Genomic DNA, 11,626 nt, shown 5'->3' with positions numbered 1-11,626 from the left:
TTCAGATATCCCAAAATTTCAAGGGTCAAAATTACAAGGCAACAAAAGTAGTTTACCTAATTTTTGAAAAAACAGAAAAAACACAAGAAGGGAAGGTAAAGACAAAATTACAAGACAACAAATATAGTTAAACAAAATTGTGAAAAACATAAAAAAGGAAAAGTTGAATTGTGTTATAATTAGTTTACATAATACTGTATATTTTTGGTTGGACAGTGAGTTAGAAAAAAAAAGGATATTAGATAATTTGAAGTGTAATGCCAACTTGGTGTTTAGAATATGTCGAAATAGGAGAAGAGAACGATGATAATCGCCTAGGATCTATTACCATGTTTTTCATACTAATTGATCATGTAGTTTAAACTAATTTATAAATGAGATATAACTAAATGTTATTAAAAAAATTTATGAATTCAGAAAAAGTTGAATTAGGAAAAAGTTTGTGGAGACCACAAAATGTGGCAACCTTAAGCCACCAACTAGGAAGGAAAAAGGAAAGGAAGGGGACAAAGAAAATGCAGAGAGAAATGACAGGTCTTGGAAAAAGAGAAAAAGAAATTGGATAAGGTGCTGAAATGGATCTGGATGTAGACACACTTTACCCTTATTTTATTATTTGTTCCTGTTATTATTAATAGAAACATATTTTCTTTTATTTGTATATCAACATATCTATTATACTAAAATGATATAATTTCGCTAGAAATTTTTTAAAAAATAGATGATATTTATTTTTAAGTGAAGAAATTCTGCTGTTGTTTTAAAGTATTATTTGATCAAAGAAAAAAATTGTTTTTATATGTTAAAACATAAAACTATTTAATTAAAAAGGACAAAAAAATAATTACGAAAATTATATGTCTTAATGAGATGGAGTTTAGGGTGAATAAATATGACTTAGACTAATATAGTGAGAATAATGATCATATAGATATGCTGTTGGGAATTCCACGACCTGTTACTCCGGGTCCTGAGGAGCGAAGCAAGAGTTCATAGGGAGGGACACCTGCACCACTCCTGTTTCTCAAACGGGTGTCCTTGTTTCTTGCATTTATTATTTCCTCAATTTCCTCCAGTCTAGCAGAGAATTTCTTAAACAATTGGAGGATTTCATGGTCATGGATCCAGTGATTATGCAGAGGGTTAAGCTCACCCAAATACTCCTCATCAGGGGAATGAGTTGAAAGTGTGTCCTGAACAGCCATTACTTTGGTAGCTTGAAGCTGAGTAGGCAGTGATGATAGGAAAACAAGTTGAGGATTTTGGATGAACTTGTCAAATTCAGGATCATTCTCCTGGGGGATCAATTTTCTCACAAGGGTAGGGCGGTTAGGAACGTATCCTCCAAAGGGGTATTGTCCAAAATTAATGGCAGCGTGTTGGCCTGAAGCCACCCATATGATTGTGGTAAGTATACCAGATAGGTCCTCTTGGGAATCCAGTTTTGGCCACCAGGGTTCATTTTTTTTGTCACAGTGACCCTTTAACTTGATTTCACTCCACCATGCTTGGAGTTCAACATCAGATGTCACTGAATTTGAATCGGAGTAGAAGTGTCCAACATAAGATTCTACCCATTCTTTTATGGCAGACCAGATCAAGAGTCCATCTGCAGCATAAGGGTAGTCTTCAATCACCAGTTTTACACCACAGGGCATTGAAGGGTCTTCTACTGCCATTCCCCTGAAAAAAAAAACAAGAGGATTATAAACAGATTGATAGAATACTAGGGAAATTTATCAAACAGGATCATTTTTTTTTTAAATTTATCCAACAAATGTTTCGCAGTTAAGAAGTCATACTTTAATGTATGACTATAGGTTTTTAATTTTTATTTTACAAGTCATGGAAATTCACAACTTCTTTCTTTTTCAATTTTTATTTTATTTTACCTGTTCTGTATTTCTATGTATATTTCCATTTAATGATTATGATGAAACTGACACGTTCATACATAATATGGATAATTTTTTAAAATTTAACTATTTTTGTAAATTTCTAAATAAATTGAACCTCTATAGTAAAGGGGCCATACTAGTATGTTATGTCATGTTTTATGTAGTATAAACACTGACACAGACATTGATACGACACGAACACGGACACGAAGATACGTATAATTTTTAAAATGTAGGATACGGGAACACAAATCTATATATTATATAATTATGAATTATATAAATTGACAATAAAAATTTATGTGCACAAATATGTCTCTGATTATTATTTTGAGCAGAAAGATGTTTTTCATTACTAGTTCAAAAGGATTTGTTTCTTATTTTTATAATCATAAGAAAAATTTATACAATAAGTTTGAGTTTTTAAAAAATTAATATATATATTTTTTTTAAATTGTGTTAGAAGCGTATTAGAATTGTCAGAAATCCAACAAATACTTTTTGAATTGAACACTTAACATATACGTATCCTATAAGTATCACTCCAAGGAGGGAAAAGGTTTGTTAATTCATTCAAAAGACGGGAGTGTCGGTGTTCGATAGAAGCTTCATAGTTCATGTTACTAAGTAGAAAACGACAACAAAGGAAGATTTACGCGGGGGTTAGCCTTAAAATCAGTATTACCTCCGAATAAGATCTGCTGGCAGTGACTCCATATCAAATCGCCACAGGTTCTTGTAAGCTGCTGAACTAAGTTCCATGGCATACTTTCCCGGACTGAAAGATGCTTCAATAATACCGCCTCCATTTATCAGATTTTGCCGAGCAAGCGCATTAATTTCTAATGTGTAGCGCAAATGAGGGTGTAAGAGCTTGTAAATTGGATGCATTGAGCTTAGCTGTCGATGAGTAGCAATAATATACGGCTCCATGCATGCATGAGTCCTCAACCTGCACACACAAATTTCCACTGTGTATTAGTCTTAATCAGATGTACTGAATCTGAAGCCAATCTAGCTATTTATGCTATAATTTTGAATTTCCACGAAAAGTTGTCTTACCAATGATTTACTAGTTGGTGGACGCCAGCATCATTTGAGCAGACATGAGCCTTTGCCAACTTCCAAGTCCAGTATGTTGTGGCATCATGGCCTTGGGTGTAAACTCTTTTGTTTTGTGGGGAAGAGTGCGTTTTAGGAAGTGAAAGCTCAATTGCTACAGGACGAAGAATGCCAGCCTTTGTATAGAAGAGAATTGTCCGAGAGGCATAAGCTTTCCTCCCAGGTAAAGAGTTCATCTTCTTGATGAAGGGCAAGAGCATGTCATGGTAATCAAGGATAAACAGTCTCTTCTCCTCTATAGCCTAATAATACAAAAGTAATTGGTAGTAGAGCTAACAAATTTCTGTTGGAAAAACAGGTCAAGCTAAGTAGCAACAAAGGTATAGAGCAAACCTGTTCCAAGCTCATTCCACTAAGTTCTTGCTCTAGAATTTCCTTCGTTAGTGCAGATTCAGGAGGCCCATAGAGAGCAGGATCCAGATTGCTGCGGATGGGGAATTCCTGTGGAAGACACAAAGAACTGCTAAAGAGACCACACACACAAAAAAAATACTCCTAGACAAGATAAATTATTACATAATTCAAGACAACCATGATTCTGGATAATCTCCGTTACACGTAATCAAATTGGATTAACTTTTTCTCAAAACTTAAAACAGTCCGATTGCATGCAAATGGAGCTGACCATAACCATAGACATGTGACGATCTTGAACCCTACCATAATTTAGTCCTAGGTATATGAAACTACCTTTAACAGCTCAATATTCACTGGATTGACCCCTGCTAAGGCCTGTCTTGCAAATTCATTGTCCCGCAACCAAGAAAATTTATCCCCTGGAACCATAAAAAACGAACAAGTGAAAATAAATAATGTTTTCGGTGAAAGAAAACAAGGTTGTGTTGCATTTTCTGCACTAGCATACCTTTTATAACAGCCGGAATTTCATATTTCAACAAACTCTCTCCAGCACTCAGGACCTGTTTCATCACCTTGCCAACTAGGAGATTTTCCACTACCCCTTTGCTCTCTTCATCTCTCAGTAGAACACCCTCGATATAAAGCTTGTCAATGTCGGAGAAGCACTTGAAAGGAATGTCTGAACTCGACAGTGTGGCTGCAATGGAGGGCAGTAGATTGTGGAACAGAGCTTTCAACCTTCCAGCGGAGAAAGTGTCCTGCTTGATCTCCTCAAAAGTTTCATCCCGGGGAACATAAACCGGATGAGGCTTCTCAATTCTACTCTCGGACAATGGATCTAATTGATTTGAATGGCACCCATTACACACAACAAATTATGCACACCCCATCAGACATGCTGCTTGTTCCTTCATTCCAAAACCCAACACAGAAAGTAACCGATAAAAGGAAGCAAATTTATGAAGTGTACCAGAGAGAGTGGGAGGTCTGCCAGTTCTACAACGACGAGGATAAGGCCTCTCGTGACCCCCAAGGACAGGCCTCGCAAGCTCCTCGTCCTTATCAGGGTTGCCCAAGTCATTGTACGTATCATAATCATAGATTCTTTCATGTTGCTTTCTTGTCCCATGCTGGTTACCCCTTACGCTTAGCAAGTCCTCACGTCGAAGATCTTTGATACCAGCTGGTGTTTGTGACGGTAAGTATGCCTGTCCCGTAAGAGTTCGTAATTAGAAAGTTTGTCGGTTATAGGAGAAATAGTTGAGTAGAGTTTTGAGTGTTGATCATCATGCATGCATGCAATAACTTTCCATTGGTTTAGAGTTTGAAAAGAGGGTTGAGCAGTGACTCACTTGGTTGTTGAATATGATTCTGCTTTCAGGGTTGTCGTTTCGGGAATGAATCCAGGTGTTAGCTGGGAAGAAAATGGGTCCTCCACTGAAGCCATGAACGATGATCTCCACTAGGTAGAACTCTTTCCCGTGAAGATTAGTGATGAGAACTGCACCCGGGCATCCAAAGTCACTTGGCACGCTGAACTCACCAGCGTACTCCACAATGTAAGAAACGTTCGACGGCTTCGGTATCCACCCTCTCACGTAGCTTTCCACGCTTTTCCCAGAATTAGTAACTGAAAAACAACAAAACAAACAAATATTTGGAATCACAAAACGACAATAGTACCCTCTTAAGAGTAAATATAACACTGTCACATCACATCTATTTCCTTACAATGTCAAATATTAAATGCTTACTTCATTTAGTTAAATGCGAAAAAAACTAAATAACTTTTCAATTTAAGGAAGACAGTTTAATTTAATTAATATTCTAAGAGCATTTACACTTAATAATTATGTAAAAAAAAAGTGTATAAATAATAATGTCATAATAATATAAAAAGTAATGTTAAATAGAATATTTGATCACTGCTGGAAATATTAAAAAAATAAAAAGGTGTTTGGATCGCAGATCAGCAAACAAGTTTTCCCTTTTTGTATGGCTTCTGCTTTTCGTCGAACAAGGCGACATGAAGTCAAATAAAAAAGCTTGCAGCTGTGTTGCATAAACCAGCACTCTCGTGTGTGCGGCAAAAAGTTTAGGAAGTAAAAAGTGGATGAAGGTGGCGATCTCAAGACAACCTTAAAAACATAAATTAATAATTTGACAAAAGTTAGAAGAAAGATTTGAAGTTGAGAAACAGGAGAAAGTAAGTAACCAGGGTCGATGTCGTGGCTAATGAGCTGAATCTGGATCCCTTGACCAACGCCGTTGACCAAGTACTCCCACTGATCCCCAAGCTTTTCACCGATCTTCTCCTTCATCTTCTTCTTTATTGTCACCACTGCTCTCACTTGTATCCCTTCGTCAACGCCGGAACCAGGTTCCACCGGCCCCTTCTTCTCCCTCCTCTCTTTACTGTCCAACGGAGTCGTAGTCATGGTCTGGCTCTGATCTCCACCGCCAACACTGGCCTGGACCTGTACGCTCCCGCGCGCGGAGGGCCGGAAGTGAATGTTCCGGAGGTGGTTGAGGGCGAGGAGCGGCGGAGACGGGCGGAGGGAGAAGTATGAGTTGAGAGGCCTGAGCGGCAACATTGTGAGTTGTCTTTTGGATTCACGAATCGGAGATGGGCGTGTGTGTTCTCCTGCTGTGTAACCCACTCCCAAAAAATTGCTTTTATTTATTTTTCATTTAAAAAGTTTAAAATCAGATTAATTATTTCTTTTTTAAATATAAGAGTATAATATAATAACTTATCAATAATTATTTCCTCGCGATAAATATCTCTGTTTTTTTATTCATTATCTTCATTGTCCTCACATGACATCATATATTATAGTAATATCAATTACTTACCTTTTACTATATCTCTATCTGAATTTCTATAAAATTAATAAGTTTGAATTTGGTAAAGACTAGCTAGTAATACGTCAATATGCATGCTTAACTATTATTTATACCTCTATTTATTTTTTAAGTACATTATATCATTTATTATTGTACCTACCCCGAATTAAGATTGGGCACGATCATGATTGACTGAGTTCATGGTCTTATAATTAATCAATAAATGACTCATAATAAGGTAAATGATTGATTAATAGCTAAGCGGCTATTCAAGAATGATAATGATTATTTTAATGATGGTTTTAAAGCTTTTTTCACTTTTCAAAGAGTTTATAAACTTCCTAGGAAGTATCTCATCATCATCTTATCATTATACTTATACTTTAAATACATATTGATATCCAATGTTCTTACTAAGTTAAACATTGAAAAAAATCTTTTTCTGGTAAATTTCCTCCTCTTCTTGGTAATCAGTCAAAACTCAGTATATAGAGGAGCGAAATCAATTCTACTTCAGGATTTTCTGTGTTCATTTTTAGTAAGAACTTTTGGTGTCATCTGTGGAAACTTGGTAAGATTTTATCCCAGGACCACCATAATATTGAGTGTGCCTTACAAAATGAGCTCTTCGCAAAACAATATGAACATTAAACTCGAAGCTAACCTCTGAAAGAACGAGGAAAAACATGCAAAAAACAATGGAGATTAATCTTGGACAAATGCATGACAAGATGGAGAAGAATATAACATCCATGAAAGAACAACACCAAAAGACCAAAAGGAAGCTGAACAACATCGACTTAAGATACAAGTATGACAGGATCAACTTGCAATAAGAAATGACAACTATACTCGAGGCGGAAAAAACTTCACTGAGTACACAACAAAATCTCAACCACTCTCACTCGAGCCATTTGTTTGATAAGAGCGAACTCCACCTCATACCTACACACCTAGATTATCATGGAGAAGCTCAGTATACTCCCACACTAAGATCCTCGTGGAAGGAAAGTCTGGGGCATGATCAACTACCTTTCAAGGCACTACCCAATCCTATTCTCAATGAAACAATGAGGTCCAATCTAGAAGGTTTCCACCCCTTCACATTCGAGGTCATGAGGACCCAACTGCCATGAAAATGAAAGTGGCCTAGCATGAAAAAATACAATGGGATCACAGACCCCGAGGCTCATGTTAAAGCATATATGATTCAAGTCAATCTGTTCTCGGAAAACATAGTTGTGCACTGCAGACTATTTCCAACTACACTGGTGGGGTAGCCTTAGATTGGTATTATTCCTTATCCAGGAATTCAATTGACTATTTCAATACCCTTTGTGCATGTTTCTTGGCTAAGTTTTCTGACTTCAAACCAATTATTGCAACCTCGACCTTCTTGCAAAACGTTGTAGATGGGGAGCGAGAGGGTTTATGACAATACATGGCCCAATTTTCCAGAGCCACATTGAATATCCCTGATTTGCACCTGACAATCTCCATGCATACCCTCCTGGTAGGGTTACACCCATGGAAGTTTTTAGGTACCCTATACTTGGATTCTCTCATCGACATGGATCAACTCCGAGCAAAGGCAACCAGATACATCAACATCGAGGAGAATGCCGATGCTCGAAGAAAGGTGATGAAAACCCCAACTTCTCCATCACTTCCACCCTTCAAAAGGAGATGCTCAAGAAAGTTCGAGAATTACACCCCCTCAATGTGTCGAGGGAGGTGGTCCTCAAGGAGGCCTGCAAGTTATAACTCATCCAACTACCCTCCCCAGCTCCCAACAATCCCTCGCGTGACTTGACAAAACACTGTAGCTATCATTGACACCAGGGACATGCCACCGAAGAGTGTTTTAAAGTGAAAGACCTCCTAAAGGAGCTAACAATATCAAGAGCACTCAATCGATTCATACACCAAGCCACACATAATCATGGCAGAAAGTCGTTCAAAGGGCGTGGTCAAGGTCAGAGGGGTGGACATGGAGGACGAGGATGAGGCGGATACCAGACTGAGGTTCCTGAATGAAGTAGAGAAAGAATGAAATACTTGTTAGGGTGGTATTGCAAGAATGAAATATCATCTTACTAAAACAAATAAGAATGTCATTGATTGTACATATGTTCTAGATAATATTAAAAAGTGTTTTTGAAATTGTTAAAAAATAAAGAAAAGAAAACTAAAAAAAAGTAAATAATAGACTATTTTGAAAAGGTAGATATTCGAGTTAGTAATAAGAAAGGAGCATTTGAGTCATTTGCCAACAAAGGAAAATAAAAAGTTATAAAGCAAAAAACTATTAATGAAATATTTAAATATAAAGAGATGGTGCAAATGCATACATGCATTTAATTTGGTAAAAAGCTCCTTATTTGTCCAAATGTTAAAATTTAGTTTTGAATATGGAAAATGTTTAAAGTCTCTTACTTATCATGAAGTTAGAATATCTTATTTGAAAAATGTGGTTGACAATATTCAAACTTGTTTGAAAAAATATCAAGTTGAATGGAAGAAATGAGGTTTACATTATGTGTTATGGTTGGATAGATGGAAAAGGGAAGTCACTTATCATCATTTTGGTGAATAGTCCAAGTGAAACAATTTTTTTAAAATCTATTAATATGAGTAATGGGATTATGCCAAACAAATGTTTAAGCTATTAGACTTTATGATAGAAGAAATTGGAAAGAATTGCACGAGTTGTGCGAGATGGTGCTTCTAATTTTGTGAAAGCTAGAAAGATGATAGAGATGAGAAGAAAAATTATTTTGATCTCCTTGTGCAGGTCATTGAAGACATTGGTCAACTCCCATTATCTTATAATACCAATGCAAATGCCAAAGAAAGTCACAACTTCCATTTATAGAAACACATGAATCCTAAACTTGTATAAAAAGCATTTCAACAAAAAAAGAATTAGCTAAACCAACAATTATAAGATTTGCAATTGCTTTTCTCACCCTACAATGTATAACATAACAAAAAAAATGTTTTTCAATCTATGTTTGTTTCATAGGAACTGACAACTAGTAATCATGGTAATAAAAGTAAAGGTAAACAAGTAGTAAATATTGTTTTATGTGATGATAGATTTTGAAAATCCATCTGATATTTTTGAAGTGTGTAACTCCACTTATGAAAGTATTAAGACTTATATATAAAAACTCAAAACATGTCATGTAATATATTTATGAAGTTATAGATAGAACTAAAGAACAAATAGCTACAAATTTCAATAATCAAGATGCTCAATATAAACAAGGTATGAAAGATAAATGATACTCAATGGAATTTGCATTTATACATGCATCTCCATAGTGTTGTTTACTACCTTAATCCTAAATAAGTGACTACAATACTATATTTTTTTATTGTATTTTTATAATGATATTTAATACTTATCTTTATTTGAATCATATTTCATTATGGTAGAAACATAAATGTGAATGGTGAATTTTGTATTGTTCATACAAGACCATTGAAAATATTATTCCATATAAAATTATTAGATTCCAACTTAATCAATTCAAGAAATCTCAAAGATTTTTTTAAAAAGAAGCATGGTAATAAACACTAGGGATATTAGAGAACTCGGTATAACTTTTAATTAATTTTTATGGTTTCATAAAAACATGATTTCACATTTATTTATGTTTCCTTTTTATTTGAAATTGAAGCTCTTTGGTGGAAAATTATGGTGGAGAGGGTAAATAATTATGAAATCTAACAACAAGAGTTTTAAGTGTCACTTGTATTGGTTGAACAAGGTGATTTGGTGTGTCCAAATCCAAAATGCTTGAAGACCTTGCTGCTGGTCATGTGTGTGTATCTAGTAGTTTTTGAATTTGTTAATCCACTCTTTAAGATGATCCAAAGTTAATTGAATCTCAATCCTTTTGAAAAAGATGAGTTTTCTAAAGAGTGTGAAAATTTAACCTGTTAAAATGTCGATTCAACCTGTTGTTTGGCACTTAATTGTTTTTAAAATGAGTTTGGAAAGCTTGACTTTGTTGTCGAGCTAATTCAATTGGTTGATTCAAGAATTCAACTGGTTGTTTTTCTGAAAACCTTAACAAAATTATGTTAAGTTGTACCAATCTGTTTTAAATGATTAACTGCTTTGACCATCTGATTGGAGTATAAAAAAGTTGTTTTACGCTCATGGTCATTAACTAAGAAAGAGAGATAAATAAAAAACAATTTTCAAGATTTCAAAGAGCTTTTGGATCATCTCAAGTGTGAAATAAGATTGTCTTGTAATTCTGAACTTTAATCTTTGATTTTACCCATGTGTATTTTATTCCCTTCTTCTCTAAACATTGTAATTTTGTGTGATTTGGTGTGGTGTAGTTTCAGAGGTTTGTTCTAGAAACTGTCTTTTGCGAAAGAGTGGTGTGTGTTTTTAGGGGTTCAAGATCATCACTCTTGGTGTGTGGTTTGTAATCTAGGTTTGATTACATAGTGAATTCTCAGTGGTTAGCTGAAGATTGGATGTAGTTCTTGGTTAAAAGTGAACCAGTATAAACATCTTGTGTGAATCTCTTTATTCCTATACTCATTAAACTGTTTTATCTTTGACTTAAAATCTGCTGGTATAAACAACCGGTGTTTCGTGAAAACAACAACTTGATTTTCTGGAATCAAACTAAAAATAGTTTTCTAATTGGCTAAATAGTTTTCTAATTGATTGATTCTTCATAGCCTTTCACTCTACATTCAATACTTGCAAAAATCTTTCAAAAATAATTCACCCCCTCTTGTTTAAGGCCTCTAATTCTAACAGTATTGCCATTAGGGGTGAAATAAATTGGACCATATCTAATCAAGTGTATACTAAAAAAAGGAAATCTCTTAAATCAACAAATATTAAATGTTCAACTATAATCTATAACTTTAAGATGAGACAAAATGTTAAAGAAGAGAAAATGATATTTATCATCATAATATATGTTTATGTGACATAAAATGAGATGATGAGTAAATGAACTACATATAAAGATGAACTTTCTCTACCAAATGATGTTTCAAGAATGTATATACGTAAATATTTTACTTTTGAAAAGAGAGCTTTAAGAAAAAAAAAGAAAAGAAAAAGAGGTACCTGTTCAACCTTTAAAACTTGTACAATCTAGTTAGTAATGAATGTTATAATAGTTATAAAGTTTTATTTGTTTAATAGGTCTAAATAATTAACTAGTAAGATTGATAGAAATAAAAATCTACCACAAAAACAAATGAGAATGAAGACACATGATTAAAAGAGTAGAAGAAAAGAGTAAAATTAATTACAAGAGAATGTCATATTAAAAGAAGAAAATAACTAAATAACATTAATCTAAGATATAATGAATGAGTATATAAAATTAAGATGTCGGATTTAGATATAAGAA

The 11,626-nt window shown here is 34.6% G+C and overlaps 1 protein-coding gene across 1 annotated transcript; it reads right to left on the bottom strand.

Annotated features, from left to right (window-relative positions):
* Nucleotides 1–844: 844 nt before the first annotated feature.
* On the bottom strand, nt 845–6,099 carry LOC137811564 (lipoxygenase 6, chloroplastic). The gene is made up of 9 exons (XM_068613349.1): nt 5,596–6,099; nt 4,733–5,010; nt 4,351–4,588; nt 3,886–4,218; nt 3,711–3,796; nt 3,354–3,461; nt 2,961–3,262; nt 2,584–2,850; nt 845–1,683 (listed from the first exon to the last, which is right to left on the bottom strand). Exons 1-9 carry the CDS (start codon nt 5,972–5,974, stop codon nt 924–926), a joined length of 2,751 nt encoding a protein of 916 aa, XP_068469450.1. The 5' UTR covers nt 5,975–6,099; the 3' UTR covers nt 845–923.
* Between the last annotated feature and the right edge of the window lie 5,527 nt (nt 6,100–11,626).

Source organism: Phaseolus vulgaris, chromosome 2 (assembly GCF_000499845.2).
Source record: "Phaseolus vulgaris cultivar G19833 chromosome 2, P. vulgaris v2.0, whole genome shotgun sequence".
NCBI classification, from domain to species: Eukaryota; Viridiplantae; Streptophyta; class Magnoliopsida; order Fabales; family Fabaceae; genus Phaseolus; species Phaseolus vulgaris.
Note: the sequence above shows the minus strand (reverse complement) of the source record. Positions and strands in the feature narration are given on the sequence as shown.

Coding starts and splice junctions, on each gene's coding strand:
- LOC137811564 (XM_068613349.1), bottom strand. CDS start 5,974: ATGTTGCCGCTCAGGCCTCTCAACTCATACTTCTCCCTCCGCCCGTCT. Junction 4,589..4,732: donor GAATCATATTCAACAACCAA/GTGAGTCACTGC, acceptor CTTACGGGACAG/GCATACTTACCGTCACAAAC. Junction 1,684..2,583: donor CCAGCAGATCTTATTCGGAG/GTAATACTGATT, acceptor TTTTTTTTTCAG/GGGAATGGCAGTAGAAGACC.